The sequence below is a fragment of the Pseudorca crassidens genome, chromosome 7 (assembly GCF_039906515.1).
Source record: "Pseudorca crassidens isolate mPseCra1 chromosome 7, mPseCra1.hap1, whole genome shotgun sequence".
Lineage (NCBI taxonomy): Eukaryota > Metazoa > Chordata > Mammalia > Artiodactyla > Delphinidae > Pseudorca > Pseudorca crassidens.
In genome coordinates, this window is record NC_090302.1 from 54,360,381 (window position 1) to 54,380,781 (window position 20,401).

At 41.2% G+C, this 20,401-nt stretch overlaps 1 protein-coding gene across 9 annotated transcripts in view; it reads right to left on the reverse strand.

Moving 5' to 3' along the window:
- Positions 1–20,401, reverse strand: part of GLIS3 (GLIS family zinc finger 3) — a 506,390-nt gene that overhangs the window by 20,371 nt on the left and 465,618 nt on the right. For all 9 annotated transcript variants that reach the window (XM_067744278.1, XM_067744276.1, XM_067744283.1 and 6 more), the window contains one exon: positions 9,469–9,644. In XM_067744278.1, coding sequence (XP_067600379.1) covers positions 9,469–9,644 — 176 coding nt within the window. The remainder of the gene's footprint in view (positions 1–9,468; positions 9,645–20,401) is intronic.

Genomic DNA, 20,401 nt, shown 5'->3' on the forward strand with positions numbered 1-20,401 from the left:
ATGGTTCCACATTTAACCTTCACACAAAAATAATTCCCAAGCTAACTAAAAACTCTTACAGTACTGTAGCTACAGGCATCATCATGAAGGAGAATGAGTGCGAGCTTTGGGGTCAGACTGTGTTTATAAAACCAGCTCTGATATTGACTAGGTATGTGACTTGGGGCAAGGTGCTTAAACTCTCAGTCTCACCTGGGAGGCTAGAGTATATTAATATTTTTATTAATGTTATTGTGAGGATTAAACAATACAAGTGGAAGTATCCAGCACACCCAGTATCTGGTACACAGTAGAAAAATGACAACAATAATAATAGCTCTAATTAACTGAGCATATCCTGCAGACCAGGCATTTTCTCTCATTCTTACACCAACTCTGAAAGAGAAGTATCACTATCCCCCTATTATACTCAGAATTTAAAAAAACAAAACAAAGAATCAAAACAAAATGAAAACAGACTCACAGATATGGAGAATGGGTGCTTTGCAGAGGGGAGGGTGGTCAGTGAAACAGGTGATGCAGACTAAGAGGTACAAATCTCCAGTTATATAAAAAGCCCCAGGGATGTAATATACAGCATAAAGAATATGGTCAATAATATTGTCATCACTTTGTATGGGGACAGATGGTTACTAAACTTGTGGTGATTATTTCATAATGCATGTAAATGTCAAATTTCAGTACACCTGAAAATAGTGTACATAATATTGTACACCAACTGTATTTCAATAAAAATAAAATAGTCGGGAAACTTAGATTCAGGACATTGCATGACTTGCTCATAAGATTCCAATTCAGATCTGCCGGACTCCAAAGTCTTTTTCTGCAGACTTTCTACAGCTTTTTCTACAGCTCACTGTTTCTCTTCCTTTATCACCTTGGGCAAGTCACAACCTCCTCTTCTGGAAATCTCTTCTGAGATACTGTGACCAATTTGGGGGTATGTAAGCTAGTGGCTGGGAATGCTTTGAAAACTGAAAAGTGCTTTCAAAAACAAGGGACTTGCACCTACGAGCCCTGGGAATGCCTCAAAATACCTTTTCCACAGGGCTGCCACTGCTCAGAATTTCACTACTTGACACTCAGTACCAGATGTGCAAATACTCATGAGAAGGAGTATTGCATTAAATTTACCTTAATGTATAAGTGAATCACTAAATCATCCTATTTCCTCTAGGGAGAGGTCCCAGGCAGTTGGTAAGCACTGGATATCTAAAGAGACGAACAGGAAAATAAGAGGAAGTGCCCAGAGAAAAGACGGGCCCTGAAAACCTGATTCCAAGTCTCAATTTTGCCAACGGCTGGCTCCACCAACCAGTTTAAGAAACCACGGCAAAATCCCTCTCTTCCTCCTCCCCTTTTTATTAATTCATATTTATTCAATAAACTTTTATTAAGCATTACCATGTACCAAACATTGTGAGGAGATACGATTCCTGTCCTAAGGAAACTTAGAATTTAGTGATGATTACTTGATTTAGATCTAGTCCCCTAATATCCTTACTGATATATGGGTTTAATCTGTGAGTGTGTGTGCAGATGCTTAATCACATATGTATATTATTCACAGTTCAATTTTCCATAATTAATCAAACAGCTCTTCTGATTAAGATGACCATCTTACACACCTGTCATAAAACCCAACACGTTGAAATTCTGACTGTACTCATATACACACTTAAATTTAACTTTTGTTTTATAGAATTAGCACACTGTCAGAATTTATCAAGTACTAGCAATGTAAAATTGCTCTGGGGATAATTTTGTAGTAATTAAGTATATAAGAGTAATTAAGAATTTCCCTGGATCTAATCATCAATCCCCAGTACTATATAAGCATTAATAACATCAAGGCTGACACCAAAAATTATTCCTGATTATGACCGCTGATGATAATATCCGCTGATAACATCAGAATAACGTGAAGTACACTCATTGGCTCATTCCCCTTGTGAATACGTCACAACTTCCTCAGTGAAGACTATTACACTGTTGATTTATCAATCTTATTTGTCTTCCTGAGATTTCAAGGCAAAGTTGTGACACATGCTTAAGTTCTAAGCAATACAATTTCTAGACTTACTGCTTTATTATTTCACAACCTCACATATGCAGATGTGACTAAATTTCCTGTGGGAGGGAAGTATGTTTACTGTCTCTACAATTTGCCTTTTAAAAAAATAAGCTTTAAACATTTAACACTATAAACTCCCACAAATGAGATCAGTCATGGCTGTAACCCATAGGGCTCTTCTGGAAAGTACCATTGCACAATCACTGTTAAATAAACAGCCAACACAGAGGAAGAAGTTAAGCTTGTACCTGCCACTCCATTTCATTTAATTTATCAATGCTCTGAGGTTTCTTCAGTTTGAAAGATGGTTTGGTTGTTTGGTAGGACAAGCCATTTACAACGTGTTTTGTTCTTGGAGGCCTATTGGTGTCTGGAAACCTTTTGTTGTCGCACTGAGGTGGGAAAATGCTACTATTGTCTGGGAGCTCACTGGCCTGCTTCTTCAGGGCCTGTAGGCACACTTTAAATCATGAGAAAGACAGCTTATGAACCACAGGAGCCAGGACCAGCAGAGAAGGCTCTGCTTTTCCCCCGCTGCTGCCTTGATATCAAACAGCTCAGGCTGGGGAGACAGCTTCATGGTGATTTTCTAATGAAATCTAATGACTGGATCTTGGATGATGGAAATCTTTGTGTTGGCAACTGGCAACTCCAGAGGGGTGAAAATGGGAGCAAGCAGTGGAAAGTATAGAAACCTCAGAGAATAGGGAAGAGGGGCAGAAAATGGGGGCAGAACCCTCAGAAAGAGGTCTCTAGGCTCTACCACTGATTTCCCAGAGGCGATCAATGTGAATGAATCCGTGAGATAGTTCCATTTTACAGATTAGAAGACGGTTCCAGAGAATCTTTGGCACACCCTGTAGTCTGTCTCTCCAATAAACATTATTAACAGAAACTCAGTTTTGTCGAGCATGGCAATGAACTAAAATTCCTGTCTTCCTAGACTCCCTTGCATGTGAGGGTGGCCATGGGACTAAGTTTGGGGTACACCTGTCCTTCACTCTTCTCCCTCACTTTTGCCTGAAACTGAAACAAGAAATGAATGGAGAACATCAGCATCCATACTGTGACCAGGAGGATGGAAGCCACGGTTAAAGACGGCAAAGCAGAAAGCAGGAGGAGACTGGTGCACCATTGGCCCCATGGGGCTGCTTCTCCTCCATGCACTGTCTACTTTTAGATGTCTTGTCACATGAGAAGAGTACACTGGGCATGCTGCTATAACATGATAAACAAATCCTGAGAAGCCCTTTGCTCTGTACAAATGTGTATGACAAATAACAGGCTCTTTGGGAAAACCAGGATTGGGACAGACCACTCAAAATCTACGAAACCTACTCATTGCAGGAGTAACAAAACAATCAAGAGAGGATTTGGGCAGCCAGTTCCATGTGGCTGGAGGCTCTTTGGTGGTTATTAAAAATGGACAAAAATGTTGACTGGAAATGATGGCTGCAGGAACTGAGACAGCAGGTGATAGAAGCAGCACTTAGGAAGAACTGTGATCTGCCATCAGCTGAGGGCTGGGCAGGCCAGGTGTGCACCTTTCTGGGGACGCAGCCCCTGGGATCATGCTCATTTCAAATTTTATAGAAAGAGAGCAGAAAGGGATTTTGCTTATGCAGAAGATAGGCTGAGGGCTTCTTCATTTTCTCCTTCTCTCGCCATCTCAGCTCCTCTTGCCTAGGAAAGATTGTGTGTGAACAACCAGAGCTCCACATTATTTTGACATCATTCCCCTATCTACCACTTCTATCTGAGTGAACTGGACTGTTTATTTAAGTCACTGCTGTTTGGGTGTTCTATGCAGGCAGTCCAGTATAATCCCAAGACTTAGGATGTAATGTTCCTACCTCGCCCATTCCATTCTCTACACAGTGCCCTGGCTGACTTTCCTAAATACCACGCTGGCCTCTTCACTTGGCAGCATTACACTCAGTGTGGCCACAGATCCCGTTATGAGCTGGTCTTGCAGGTTCCTCAGCCTTCTCTCCCTCTGCTCCACGACTGAAGCTGCATATCCCAGCCGTACACCAACTGTCTTTGGCTCATCTCTCTAAGCACACACCATGCTGTCATTTGTGTTCTTGCCTGTGTGCTTTGCTTCCCCCTGCCTGGAATGCCTCTCGCCACTTGGCTTACCCAGTGATCTATTTACCATCAAAACTCTATTCAGTGAAAGTGTGGAGTCCTAACCACTGGACGTGCAATGGACTATTACTCAGCCATTAAAAAGAATGAAAAAATGCGATTTGCAGCAACATGGATGGAACTAGAGATCGTCATACTGAGTGAAGTAAGTCAGACAGAGAAAGAGAAATATCATATGATATCACTTATATGTGGAATCTAAAAAGAAATGATACACATGAACTTATGTACAAACCAGAAACAGACTCCCAGACTTAGAGAACAAACTTAAGGTTACCAGGGGGGAAGGGTGGGGAGGAGGGATAGACTGGGGGTTCGGGACTGACACGTACACACTGCTATATTTAAAACGGATAACCACCAAGGACCTACTGTATGGCACAGGGAACTCTGCTCAATGTTATGTGGCAGCCTGGGTGGGAGGGGAGATTGGGGGAGAGTGGATACATGTGTATGTATGGCTGGGTCGCTTTGCTGTGCACCTGAAACTATCACAACATTATTAATCGGCTATATTCCAGTATAAAACAAAACAAAAACAAAACTCTATTCGAGAAGAAACTCTATTCACCTCTAGGACCCCTTCTCTGACACCTTCTTCTGAATAAACTGGGAGCCTCTGATACATTCTGTTATTGCATGTATCACATTGCATTGATTAAATGACATTCATGTTTGCCTGACAAAAGTGGGTGACCAATAAACACTTGCTGAATTGAACTTGGCCTCTCCTTGATGGGTCCAGAAGCAGGAAGGTTGTGAAAATCCTGTTCTAGGAATTCCCACAGCATTCTAACAGCTTGGAGTGAATAGAGCATTTAAAAAGAAATTATCCATTAGTACCATAACAAAATGTACAAATATCAACTCTCAGGCAACTAATCCAGGCAAAATTCTGAAGCTTGCCCGGGCAAGAGAATGGTCCTAAAGAGAAAGAAAAGACTGAAGAACAAGCTTACATGATTGGAAAGAGTTGTCCTTCTGTTTACATCTTAAATAAAAGACTAAAATGTACTAGGAAGTTGCCTTGGAGATGCCACCCAGAGACCTGTAAATGCTACCAGTATTCAAACATTAAAAGAAATGACACCTTATCCACCCTTACTAACGAAGGCAGTATGAATGGATGAAGTGGGTGCAGAATCAACAAAACTGAGCTCTGGTCCTGGGTCATCCACTAGGTTAAGGGAACTTGAAAAAGCAGTGCTATTAATCTTTTCAAAGTGTGCCTTTTACAAAATACCTCGTAATAAATATATACATAGAGCACACAACATCTAAGCTCTTATCAATTAGTACACCATGAGCAAAACTCAATGGACCTCATTTCCTTCTTCATCTATAAGACTAAAGCCACTCTGAGTACTAACCTTTCATGGCTCTATGTAATGCAACAGCATCTACATACAAGCATATATTCCATGGATAGATATAAACACATATTTATTTTGATGTGCCTTTGACTTAAAAATGGTAGATTAAGAATGTGGCTTGGAAATGTGGACTTCTTGTTAAAGACGCCTGTGTACTTTGCCAAGGCAGCAATGCCTAGACATTTAATATTCTTCTACGTCTCAGTTCCCATCTCTAAAAATACAGTGATGACATTTTTCTCTGACCTCTACCTGCAGTAGGGAGCACAGAGAGGATGGGGGTGACAACACTCATTAAAGCCATGAACTTCTTGAAAGAAAGAACAAATATTCACTGTAGCTATCATGTTAGCAATCCCGACACTGCTTGGGGCTTTAAAAATCTACTTTTAATGGGGGTGAAGTTCCTTGTTACCAAGATGCTATATAACACCATCGAACAAACTAGTGCAAGCAAAGCTGAAAGGCACGGCCAATAACAGCAACTCATTTAGAGGGTCTCTGCTCCCCTCACTCCCAGCACTGTATCGCCCGCTTGAAAAATATTAGATCAATTTGGGCCCTTATCCTAAGGAGTAGTTGAAGAGAAATGCTCATGCCCAGAAAGTATCACAAAAACATTTTCAGAAAAAATGCTTGAGGCTAAGTCTGCATCTGGATCCCTACTCCCTAAATTCTAGCAGTTGCCCAGGGGCTAATGCATGAACACTCTCTTTGCAAGCTCTTCACTGCAGCCACTTGCCCCTCCTCCTGGGAGAAAGTCATGATTTCCAATTTGCATAACTATATCTTGATCTCTTCCAGAAAGGCTTGTTGTATGTATCTATTTTAGAGCTGCTACTGTCACTGGCAAAGTCCACTGGGGTCCCCAGGAAAAATAAGACACAACCTAGGTGATAAGATAACCTCTTCTTTTGTGTTTACTTTCACTTGCCTATAGCGGGCCTTGCACTTAATATATCGGATTTGAGTTCCCAGTGCAGAACCGCTGCGCCGGACACTTCAGCTTGTTATGCATTGTGCAGAAGCACTGAGCACGACACTGCAATTGAAGATGAAGATGGCATGCTATTTGCAGAAATGCTGCACGGGACCCGCAGGAACTCCTCCCACCCCTCGGCAGGAGAGAACCCTATAATGCAGCCCAGCCTCCAGCCTTTCTGGGAGAGCCTGTGCTCTAGAGCAGGAGCCGGAGCCTCTCCATTCTTTGATCAAAGCATAAAGCTTTCCTTTGCTTCTGAAACGAACTCAGTCTCGTTCTATTGGCTCCAACAACACTGGGCAGAAGGACATTTGTTGGGGAGTAACTAGGGAGGATTGGTAACACTATTAGCAGTTTCTCACTGGCCATGGGAATTTTTAACAATTAAAGTGAAATTAAAAAATAAAACCACAATTTCAAGTTTCAGCTAAACTTGAGAAAATTCATTGTTCAACTAAAAATGAGAAATATGGCAGAAGAGTCTTTTGCCAAGAGGCAGGGCAAAATGATAAGGTAAATCCCATTATCTGTACTGTCTTGTTTCATTATTCATTTGGTGAATGAGAAAGTGTCAATCACTTATTCAGTAAATACTTACTAAATGCCTACTTTGCACCAAGTATTATGCTTGCCCTAAGACTACAAATATTATTCCTATTCTCAAAGAGTCTAATAAAGAAAAGGGAGTAGAAGGAAGAACACTAATTAGTTAAGCTCCTGCACAGTACCAGGTGCTCTGCTTGTGGAATTCTCCTAACAACTGATGAGAGAAGGTAGGTAAGACTCCCCTCATTTAATGAAAGTGAACTGAGGCTCAATAATTTGTCCAGAGTCACACAGCTGAGTAGATTGGTATTTGCATTCAAATTGGTCTAATTCCAAAATCTCTTTTAGAATTTCTTTAGAAAGCAGAAAAAAGAAGAAAAGGAACCACCCATTATCCTACCACCATGATTAAAAAAGAACTGTCAACACTTTGGAGAATTTCCTTCCAATATTTTTTCATGCAAGTAGGTTAATTTTTGAAATTTTAAAATGTGTTTTTCACAATTGTAATCAAAGTATGTTATACTGCATTTCACTGGAATTATGACACCATTGACTGTGAAATGCTCCATTGTTCTATATAGCACCAGAAAGAAAAATCACTGCCAGTTACATGATGCCACTGACTGGGATATGTTCAGATTTCAGCAGTGTTAAAATATGAAGGTAAAAATTGTGTGTCTTAGAATCAGTGACCTATTCTGTATTCCACAAACCCTGAACTCATGTTGTTTGCCTCCTGCCTGTAGGTAAGGGTGGCTTCAGAGCACCTGAATCTCCCCCACATTAGAAGAACTCCTTGTCAGGGTTGGGAGGCCCCCCTCAGAAGACAGAGTGCTCTGTTTGTCTTCCTCACACATTCATTGCTTTATGCATAGTAGGCACTCAAGGAATGTTTCTTGGTTGAGTAAACACATAATAAAGCTTGAGAAGAAATTTACTGACAGAAGAAGGTAAAAATTACCAAAGGCCCAAGTTTTGTTGGGGAACGGGGGTTTGTGTGACTAGTATCAGGGAGAGGGGAGAAGCAATGGATGGAACTTTGAGCCAGAGCCAGTGGCCCTGGGCTTTCCAAGATTCTTCCCTTTCAACAACCTGCCACTCTCTGCATTTTGTCTCCTCGTTGGCTGTCTAGACCCCTGCTTTGATGTTCTTATCCAAACCTAGCTCCACAGTACTGCTTGATTCTGCCATCTTGGGAAGTTATTCACACTTATCCACACAGCTTGAATACTGATTTAGATTTGTTTGGGGATACCATACCACCCATTAATTTCAAGTAATAACTCATAAAGAGCAAACTCAGGAATCAACATGAGACAGATGGAGAAGAGTCATGTTTCTCAGGTGCTGAAACTCTCAGTTTAAATGTATGGTATCCCTTCTGCTTATACAGAAGGTGTGTCTGTCCCTAGGAAGTAAAAGCCTATGTATACTTTGAGTCTATATGATTTGACAACTCAACTTTCTATGGATGTTCACTAAGATATCTGCCTGAGTCAGCAAAATTGGTTTAAGTAAAGAAAAGAAATTAAGCTACACTTAGTTCTCCATGCATGTTCTGGGTTAAACACATTTTGAAAAGCATCATGATTTCTCTTGCCTTCCTTCCCTCCTCTTCTTCCATGAACTCATCCAGTATCTATGTGTCTTTACAACACGTGAAGAACTGTGCTAAATTCTCTAAAAGAAAGAACAGTGGGTCAGAAAATTCTGACTTTAGAAAGAAGTTTACACATTACCAGTGAAGACAAGTTTTACTCACAGAGAAGTAAATTACAAGGGAGAGAGAGCATAAGTATCAATAATATCAGAAATACAGGTGATATGCAATCAAGTGTTTAAAGCCAGGAGAGATTACATCCAGCAAGGAGATCAGGAAAGGCTTCAGAGAGAAGGGCCATTTCATCTGGGCCTTGAAGGATGGAGAGGATCTGGGCATATGGGAATGGGGGCAAAGACCTGTGAGAAGAGAGGCATGTGTGGGCCAAAGGACTCCTGTTGTTTCCCTTTTACACTGTTTACTGCTTAGGAAACAAGATGCTATTGTTAGGGCCTAACCATGAGGTGTTAAAAGTGCTGGGTCAATGAATGGATCATCACCTTGGGCTGACCACTTGGGGGTGTCCTAAGTCATACCATCTTAGGGTCAAAGCCAGGAAGATACTGCAAGATTTCATGCTGATTAAGTGTGAAATTTTAGAGGAAAGTTATTAAAGCCAAAGCCTGGTGGTGTATAGCAGGACATCTGAAATCCACAACAGGTAACTAAGACACTTGATTAAAAGCAACAGCACAACATCACTTTTCAAAACTCAAGGGACTGTCAGCTACTTGCTTACCATGGACATGGATTCCATTTGGTTGAAAAGAAGAGCTTGTTTCTGGCTGATAAGACTTCAGGTGTGATGCTGAGGGCTGCTGGGTATGGGGAGGCTGTGTTCTCTGCATTATTGAAGGAGCAGCAGGCACTCTCCGGGGGCTGATGTGGTGAGGAGATGGGGCAGAAGGTGCAAACCTGAGGAAACAATTATAAAAAGGAAACATAAGAGATGTAAAATAGCAGGAGCAAAGACAAACTCTTCGGGCTTCCCTGGTGGCGCAGTGGTTGAGAGTCTGCCTGCCGATGCAGGGTACACGGGTTCGTGCCCCGGTCCGGGAAGATCCCACATGCCGCGGAGTGGCTGGGCCCGTGAGCCATGGCCGCTGAGCCTGCGCGTCCGGAGCCTGTGCTCCGCAACGGGAGAGGCCACAACAGTGAGAGGCCCGCGTACCGCGTACCGTGTACCGCAAAAAAAAAAAAAAAAAAAAAGACAAACTCTTCAAAGCCAAATTCTAATTTCCTATTCTGGCTATATAAGAGTGTGACAAAAAGCCCTTTAAAAAAAACTTAAGACTTTTCTCTCCCATTTTTAACCACTGACTTCTCAATTGAGATACTGAAGGAATAAAAGAGATCAACAAAGGGAAAATCTAGTCACAGTCTGAGTTTGTCAAGCTTCTTAAAATGCATTTCAAATACTCTGGGTTTGGTGAAATTCAAAGCATATCTTTGCCAGACCCCTTTTCTGCTAATTTTTAGACCCGTTTGCATTTTAAGGGAAATTTAATCTGTGTGTTTCTGATTCATTTACACTTGCCTCATAAACATTTTGTTCTGTAAGACACATCTGAGGTCCAAGAAGTGTTATAAGACTTTATTATAAGCCTCTCTAGTCCTATTCTCTTTAAACTATACATTTTCTTTTGCCAAGAATAAATTAACTTAAACCTCAAAGGTCAAGTGTGGTTTGAAATCCAGAACCCAAAAGATCTGTGTGGGTTCTGTGCTTGGCAAAGAACATTGCCCAGGATGTAACAGGAACCTCACACACGATTTGGGACATCTTTTGCAGTCACACGGGCCAATCATAATGAGATTATGGTAGTTTCTGAGGTGGGACATACAGGTGTTTAAATAAGGTGACATCATCAACTAACCCGAGATATAAAATGGATAACTATCCATTGATCTTCTAATTGTACAGAAAAATGACAGGATCTGACTCGTGCGGACAGTTTTAAAGTTGAACAATGACCATAGACTATCAAAACGACATTCAATCTGCCAGTTCAGTAGGGGGCTGGTGCAAGTGTGGCGGAGAAAGGAGCAGGGACTCTGTCAGTGCAGTGAAAACAAGCAACACAATGATGTGCAGGAAAACTATATTAGCAATGAAGCGTTTAGTCTCCCCGCAAAGGCTCAGGTGATTGAAAACCTTCACTAGGCTGTTTCTTACACTGTATAGAAAGACAGGCTTTGTTTTATGCCAACATGTAGATGTCGCCATCTGTGTACACCACTTATTTCATAGAAACAGGTCACTTCATTTTTCTGGGCTTTTTGTGTAGGGCCATAGGTGATCAAAGGGAGGACGAACCAGTCAAGTTTATCAAGCAATTTTCAACATTTTGAACCATAGTATTTAACAAGGCAGAGCTTCTACATTTGTATTGCTGTAGTAAGAAACCATGGGATGAAATCCCATTTGTTTTTGCATTCCCCTTGCTGAGGTCTGATAAGACTATGTAAGATGATGTAGGAGCCAAGAAGGGAGGATTTGGACTGGTTAAGTTACGGAGAAGACAAGTCAGAGGAGGCTTAAAGAAACTAGCTGGGTTAGGATGCCTGCTTAATCAAGAACTTAGATCTTCACTCAGCTGGAAGAGAATAGTAACTGAGTGTCCTGTGCCTGGTAAATATATATTTTCCAAGCACATCATCTTAACTGGAATTAGCTTGAAAAGATGTGCTGAATGGCCTTGAATAAAACAGAGCAAATGAACGCTGGCACTGTCCTGAGAATATCTATTAAAACTTGTATGCCGGGATTCCCCGTATAGAGGCTATTTTCTTGGGAAACAGGTCCTCAATGTGCCTCACAGGCTGCTCTGGCCTTGTGTGAGAGGCAGGAGGAATTGTGAGATCACAGACTTTGGGGCTAGAAGGAGTCCACATCACCAACCAACACCAGAATTCTGTGAACGGAAGATGTCCAGGGAGGGAGGGAAAGGGGTGGATTTGAATTGGAAGGAAACCTATGTCATTGCTAAATAGCCATCTTTGGCATCTCAATTTTGTGTCTTGGGGGCAAAGCAGCAAGATCCTTTGCCTTCTTAATTATATTTCTGTGTTTGGGAATAAAAGATATAACATGCTCTTGGTGTTTTTTCAGTCTTCTGGTACCTCTGCCACCTGTCCTTTCTCTTAAGGATTGATGGAGCAGAGATGTGTAGATGGAGCAAGTATTTAGAAGTATTATTAGCAGTATTTAGAAGTAGGACGTTAGTATCACCAGCTTGATGGAGGAGAATAATTTTGTTTCACAAATCCCTCCTCCACAGCACAGTAAGTCTGACTCACAAATGAAGGTTTGATTAACAAAGAGTAGAAAATGTGTATGGGGAAGGGGAAGGAGGCAAAGATTGTGAGCAATATAAAACCTTACATTTTTATAATTCGGGATGATGTGACTATAGGGTGAATTATGATTACTAGCTATAAAAAAGGGGTGTAGTCAACCAACTAAACAGAACTCATCTGAGCATTTTAGGTGTCATCTGGAATGTTAATTTCATACAACAGACCTCTATATCTATATTTAGATGATATATCTATATATAAATTATATATCTATGTATCTATCTACCTAGAGAGTATATAATTATATGCTAATTACAAATCATTCTTATCTATTTATTCACACAAGTTTCACACCCTGGCCATTGTCTCTTGGTTACCACATATTACTTAATGTAATAGCAATGTTGAGCAAAGAAAAAAAATGTGGAAGTACATACGCATCAAGATTTTAGCATCATCTATCTCAGAGACCTGGGGGGGATAAAATAATACTTACTGAGCCTTCAACCGACTCTACATTTTGCTTTTTGCTAATTCAGTCTGGATTTTTCACCATGTTATTCAAATAAATAAGATTATATGGTATAAATTAATATAATTTCAAAATACAGTATGTCACTCCATATAAAGTATTAATAAAAATTTAAATATATACTATTCTAAATGAAATAAATGTACACTTAAAGTAGTCTTTGCTTTGGAAAGGAAAGAATTGGTACAAAAACTCTAACTTTTACATATATAAAGAAAAGATGGAAAGTAACAAGATGTGATCTTGATTGTGATCCAGACAATTTCTAGGAACAAGGAAATAAATAAGAATTTAGCACTAAAAAGCCCAGTGTAAGAAACGAGTGCATAAATGACTGACTTTCAAGTACAGCACATAGAATCAATTTTGTTACTGCCTAAAAACACTACATTGTATTTTATTGAAAAATCTCTCACAATCTATTAACTTAAATTTAATTTTTATAAACTTGCTTACTTGTTAACTAGCTCATAGAAACAGAAATAGCAAATTAGAATCAGGGATGAGAGGGCAGGAGAGGAGAAGACAAGGAGAGAGCCCTACTGTTCAAGGCAAGGCCCTGGGAGCAACCAAAAGCAGTCACTAAATCACAGCAAGAGAGATGCCAGGAATGTTATTTAAACAGCCAAAGAGACTCAAGAAACTTGAGTAGTTTGAGGCCATTTACTCCAGAAGCAAGCAAACAAACAAAAAACATGCATGCTTAAACAGAAACTTGCTAAGTAAAACATAAAATGTTATTGTTACTGAAGGTAGAGTAGAGGGGGCCTCGAAATCCCATTTTCTTAGTGTCCTCACCTATTTTCCAACCTAGTCTTTTTAACACGCACACACATGGCCAAATTAATATGGTCTGAATTTTCTGCCCCAAACAGGAAATTTTTCTTTAACTCCAAAGAAGATGAATTAGATATTTTGATACTAAAATAAATAAACAAATAATTTTGATGCTGAGTATAAACTGCAGTGATTCATAATTTTTCTCCTAAGGAATATCTCATTCCCCCACTATGTCAGGACAAGACGACATCACTCTCATTCATTCTGAGTGACAGCAGTGTCCAAGAGCCAGAAGACAGACTGTCTGAAGTCTTTCTGGGTCCAACTCTGTTCCCCAGCTGCTGATCTGCAGTTGACATTTCACAGATTTCATTTGATATAGCTTACCAGTCTCTTCTTTGGCCTTTCATACTTCTTTGAAACAACAGAAGATTGTTATGTAAAAATGCACACAACAGAATTTTTAAAAAACATCACTGCTTACCAGAAGCAGATCACACAAAAGCAAACCAGAGAATTGAGTCAACCATTTCCACTCATTTAGTGGAGGAGTTTATATAACCTTAGCATAAGCCATGGTTTAATGGTTTGCAAAAAAAAAAAGAGACAGAGAGAAGGAAACAGGTTTTAAAGTGCTCACCAAAGATCTGCGGAAAAAATAAAAAACCGGGCTTCCCTGGTGGCGCAGTGGTTGAGAGTCCGCCTGCCGATGCAGGGGACACGGGTTCGTGCCCCGGTCCGGAAAGATCCCGCATGCCGCGGAGCGGCTGGGCCCGCGCGCCATGGCCGCTGAGCCTGCGCGTCCGGAGCCTGTGCTCCGCAACGGAAGAGACCACAGCAGTGAGAGGCCCGCGTACCGCAAAAATAAATACATAAATAAAAATAAATAAATAAATTTAAAAACCACCTTGGAAAGATTTCTGCAAATATTTATCTATACACACCTTGGGAAATGTCTGATTATTTGGGGGTATTTACTTGGCTATGCTCCTTCTCTTTTGTGGCCTGCTCCCACCCTCTGTTCACATTGAGCTTCCCAACCTTGCAGTGATGTGGGCCAGAAGCAAAGAGCTCTCCTGCTGATGCAGTACTCAATCTTAGATTGTTTCATAGAACAATAGGTCCCAATTGAAACACATACAACTGGTGAGGTTCATGTGCAGAGAAATTGCAAATGGCAGGAGAAGCAGACGGCTGTCGTAGAAGACAGATGGAGTAGAAGTCAGACCCTCCGGCCTTGGAGTGTGGCTCCATCCCTTACCAGCTGGGTAATTTTGAATAAATACCCTGATTTCTCCCAGCCTCAGTTTCAAGTGCAAAATACAGTTAACCTCGACTCATACTGGGGATCATAAAATCTGAGATAATATATTCATTTATTCATTCAGGAGGTATTTACTGAACACCAACCAAGTGCTCCGAGTGCACTACGGAGAGAGTAACACATGACACAGATCTCCGTTGTTTGTGTGAGAGGAAGCAGGCAATGAACAATTTTAAACCCACAAACTATGTATTGAGCTAGAGGAAATGAGTACTACAGAGAAAAATAAAGGATGCAGGTGAGGGGTGGGGTGGACTATGAACAATTTTAAATTAGGAACACACAGATATCCAAGTACTTTAAACAGAGAATGTCTGACACCTTTCAGATGATTGACACATGTTTATGGAATGACTGCTCTAAACAGAATGTACATTTATGGTATCCCTGATTTAAAATATATCCAATGCTTGAGAGCTGTCTAATAGCACTGTGTTAGAATATCTATGAAGCTCGAAAAATTATAAAACTCTTAGCACTCTTTTCTCTCTTGACTATGGAAAGAGGCTCAAAGAAGGTGAGGCTTCTACTCATCTGGATAATTTCCTAGTTCCAGGAGCAGTTAGTTGTGGTCTTCTGTAAGAGTCTCATTTTTTTGGTACTGGCTTTCCCAACGAATTATCCTGAGCTCACAAATCCATACAATCACAGAATATTTGAGCTGAAGGGCAGTGGAGCACCACTGTATCTAGCCCAGAGACATGAAATGATTTGCCAAAGTCACACAGCTAGTTCTCCAGATACCACTTTATCCCAAGAAGGTAAGACACTCTCTAGTGAAGATGCAAAGCAAGGCAGAGAGATGGCTTGAGGGAGGATGGAAGAGGACTCTTGTGGGCATCTGAGGTTTTTCTCCTCATCACCAGATGATGGGGATGGGGGTACCAGCAACCTACTGCCTTTAAGAATCTGACAATGTGGGCTTCCCTGGTGGCACAGCGGTTGAGAGTCCGCCTGCTGATGCAGGGGACACGGGTTCGTGCCCCGGTCCGGGAAGACCCCACATGCCGCGGAGCGGCTGGGCCCATGAGCCATGGCCACTAAGCCTGCGCGTCCGGAGCCTGTGCTCCACAACGGGAGAGGCCACAACAGTGAGAGGCCCGCGTACCGCAAAAAACAACAACAACAACAAAAATCTGACAATGTGATTTCCCAGTTTGCTTTGGTGAATTTGCTCATTTCTAAACTGGGACTCTTTGTGCCCAAGCCAGGCTTATACCTTTAGTCTTTCCAGCTGGATAACGCCTTTCAGTTACACTCTTTCCCTTGTGTATAAATCCAAAGTATTTCTATGTCAACTAACAATTGTATTTCTTCAAACAAAATTTACTAATAGGCTGTGTTGCAAATCAAGCACATGTCATAAATATGTCTCACTTTTCTTCATTCGTACTGTATACACAAGCAGTGCAAGCCATGTGGGACTGTATGTTTTAGCACTGCTTTGGGGGTTGACACTTTGAAAACAGGTGTTTTCATGATCAGCTAGATTAGATGTTGGTTGGTATGTGCTTTGGATAGTTACTCCCCGCCCCGCCTTCTTTCTTCCATGGGGGTTATAGACCTCCCAAAGAAGGAAGAATGCAACGGAACAGCTAGTTTCATTGCATTCACATGAAAAATATTATTGATTTGCTGCCAGGGAGTAGAAATAATGAATAGAAACTGGTCTATGGCAGATTTGGGGAGGTATTCTTCATTCCCCCAAAGAATTGTGGGGTATCATCTGTAGTGGTTTTAAAATTCATCTGTGAAAACTAATCAATGAAAAATGGCTTTAGCAGTTGGCTGACTGCAGAGGGGGAAAAAAGGAATCCTTTTCAAAACCTAAAAAGAAAAGCACAATTTTAAGGATTACACATCTGATTTAACATCTAAAAAAACCCCCCAATGATAATACCCCACTTTGTATAGCCAGACAGTGCTCCATTTTAGTAGTCTTTAGTGGTCTTTATAACGATTTATGAATCACTTCATGAATTCCTGGCTGAATCATCTGGGTGACTATAGTATCTACTTATACTTCCCTTCTGTCTCACAAAAGAGACACTTGGACTCAGTTCAATCCAGATTTGTCCCCGAATGAATCACAGCACGTTACTGGGGGAACTGCAAATTGAATTCTGCTTCTGAGACAATCAAGACCAGCTTTCAGAAATGAAGAAACAGCCTTGGGGAAGTGTGGGTAATTGCAACACTGTCCATCTGGGCAGGACCAAAGCAGGCCAAGAGCTGTATGTCCATCTGCGGACTCTGTTCCAAACTAGTCGAAGAGCTGAAGCCATCCCCAGGAAGGGCTTAGTGTTTCTTTCTCCTTACAAGAGTCTGGGTCAATATTAACTACAAATAATTTATCACATTGGACGAGACTAAGACTCAAAAATGACTGCCTGAGCCTCCACAGAGCATGACAAAATGAGGGCTGTGAAGTTGGCTATAGGTGAAATGATCACCAAGGCTTTTTAAAAAAGACACATATATATTATAATGAGTGAGTGCTTGTGGGAAATAGAAAGGGTAGAGTGTTCTGGAGGAACGTTTCTCCACTTGGGTTTAGAGAGTAAGTTGTAAGTCAAGAAAACAAAGTAATCAATGTCCAAGGCAGAGAAGTATATTTTTTCTTGTATACAGTGACATACGGCCCACGGTATCACACTATTATTCCCCTGTGGAAATGCAGAGGGAGGAGGAGAGGACATCCAGGATATGTTACAAAAATGAATTATGCAGGACACATTTAACCAAGAGCCAGGTTTTTTGGAATATCTTGACTGCAGAATTGGCTGTGACTTGGTTGGTTGTCTATTTCAGAATCTGATGTGATGGGGAGAAAGGAAAGAAAAGTCTGATTCTGCCAAATCCTCTTTACAAAAAAAGTGCCAACCAGAAGAAAATTTATCCAGAGTGGTCTTAGACATTTCATGTCAAAAAATTCTGCGGTGAAAAAAAATTCTGTAATGATATCGTCCCTTGGGCAGCTCTGAGTAGGTCAAAGCAAGGGGATTAACTCATAGTCCTGTGGCAAAGGGAAGACTTTCTCTTGTTCAGCATAGTGTTAGGCATACAGTTCAGTCTGCTTTGAAACAGAACGCATTAGGTGAAAGAAAAACATTCGGAAGAAAGTGTGATGAGAATGCTAGATGAGAAATGAGAAAAAAAGTGTTATTTTTCTCCAAAGGTGAGAAAGAGAGGTATAGGTAGATTAAAAAACAGCTTCTTGCATACCTTTCTCATGGTCACAAACTGAAAACACGAGTCTCTTGACGACATCAGAAGAACTTTTAGAACTAACTTCCAATGCAGTACTCCTGCCAAGTACAGCCAGGTGCCTTTGAAAGCCACTGCCAGATGAGACCTCAGAAGTCAATATAATCCATAAATTTGAAAAGAAACTAGCTGGGTGGTGGTTTGTTCAGTAGTAACATGTGCTGTTTATATGTGCTTTTTTTTCTTCATCTGAAGGATGTCAGGTTACTATTGTAATAACCACAAATGAATTTTCTATACCTTCTCTTGAAGACGAGACTCAACAACTGGCTACAGAAATGAATGAAAAGAAACAGCATATATTTAAAAATTCACAATTAGAGAAGGGCTCTTGGCTCTTACAGATGGAAAGAGCATCAAATCCTCAGATGTTTGCTACCATTTTGTATCTTCAGCACCGCATCCAGTACTATGCAAAGATAATTAATAAATGTTGGCTGTTGCTGTTGAAGAAATACTCTGTTGAAGAGACCACTGGTTCCATAGACGTGGCTCCCAAATTAGTGCCAATTCTTCCCCCCCCCCCCCCCCCGGTACGCGGGCCTCTCACTGCTGTGGCCTCTCCCGTGTGGAGCACAGGCTCCGGACGCGCAGGCTCAGCGGCCATGGCTCACAGGCCCAGCTGCTCCGCGGCATGTGGGATCTTCCCGGACCGGGGCACGAACCCGTGTCACCTGTATCGGCAGGCGGACTCTCAACCACTGCACCACCAGGGAAGCCCAGTGCCAATTCTTGTGTCCAGGTGGATGGTACCTTTGTCGAATTGGTGCAAATGGCCAGTTGAATATTATATTTGTCCAGAAACCAGTTTCTGGTTCTGAGGGGAGAACATCTTCTTCAGGAGAATGATTCCAACCATTACTCTGAGGAAGATGATTAAAACAGAGAAAAGTTTTTCTCCTTGCAACTAAACAGAAAAGCAACTAAAGATTATTTCTCAGAAAAGGAGGCAAGAAGACTAATCCAAAGAACTTTGTCTCTTGGTTTCTGCTCACTTCAATAGACTCCTCACCACTAATGAACAAACAGTCCTTCCCTTGAAAAAAGATGTAGTTTCTTAGGAGCCAATTTCTCCAACTATCCCCACCTGAGACGGGAAAAGATGAAGGTGATTTCCAGATCACACTGTTAAAACATTAAGCAGAGGCTTTCCTTGGAACAGCCTTTACTACATCAGAGATGAGGCACTTTGTAATATGCGGGTATCTTGACTCGGGCTAGAATGGCTCGTGGGCTTTCACTTTGGGAATTCTGGCTCCATATGACTTGGAAGCATATGAAAAGAACACATTGCCACATTTGAATACTATAATGGCTTAGTGAACTCCATGTTGCTTCACGCTAATGCACTAAAGTAGAGGTTTCAAGAAAAGGAATTCTATTTTACCTCAAGCATTCCTTGTTACTGTCATGACTCACTTTCCTGATTGAAAATCCAAGGGGACTAAAAAAACATCATCTTGGGCTTCTCATGAAGTGGATTTGTTTGGAATGTGGGAACGAAATAAAGATGGCTGATTTGGCATTCAGAGGTGAAACAACTTCATTGGCACTTAAAAATTATAGTTCCTTTTACAGACCTTCTAATAGATGGTTTGTAATGTGTGTTTATAATTAATCTAAAATGATGATATAGTGCATTTCAAAATTTAAAATCCATGGAAAACAAACTGATGTGAACGAATACTTGAACCACAAGTCAAGCCACTTGTTTGCTGGAGTGACACGTGTATGCCCACATCAGCATCTCCTGCTTCGCCATGAAGTGACACAAAGTAGAATGTGGAGATGGAAGTGCATCAATCAGCTGCTCAGGGTTACTGCTGCCTTTCACACTATAAAAATGAGTTTGGACTTTATTCTAAGTATGGTGGGAACACAGATGTGAGCAGAAAGTCCTCAATGACTCAATTTACATGTTAAAGGGCAGCTCCTGTTGTGGTGTGGAGCAAAGTCCAGGCGTGCTGGTAGGGTGAAAGTAGAAGGTTGTGGGTAAGCAAGACTGGATGTTGGGAAACCAGTTAGGGGGCTGTTGTACTTGAGAGAGGAGGGGATACTGGTGAGCTGGGTGTGGAGTAGTGGAGCTGATTAGGCTTAAAATGTATTTGAAGGCAGAGCTAATAGGACTTACAGGTTAATTCTATATGAAAGTGCTTGGGCAAAGGGAGGAATCAAAGTTGACTCCTAGGCTTTTTAGGTTTTTAATAGTAAGCTGAAGACAGCCATGGAGACCTAGCTCATTATTTTCCTCCATTATCAAGAAATATATTGGACTCTGGTAATTAGGCTCATAAAAGTTTCGCAGGCCACACTGCATTAAGGAGCCTGGGCTTTATGTAGAGAACAGGCTTTTGTGTATTTGGCTAAGACAGGTGCCCTGGTGACCCTGGCATACATTTCAAAGGCCTCCATATCCTGTTATCCACCCAGAAATTTAAATGAGAGATAGATCAGGGTGGGCTATGGCAG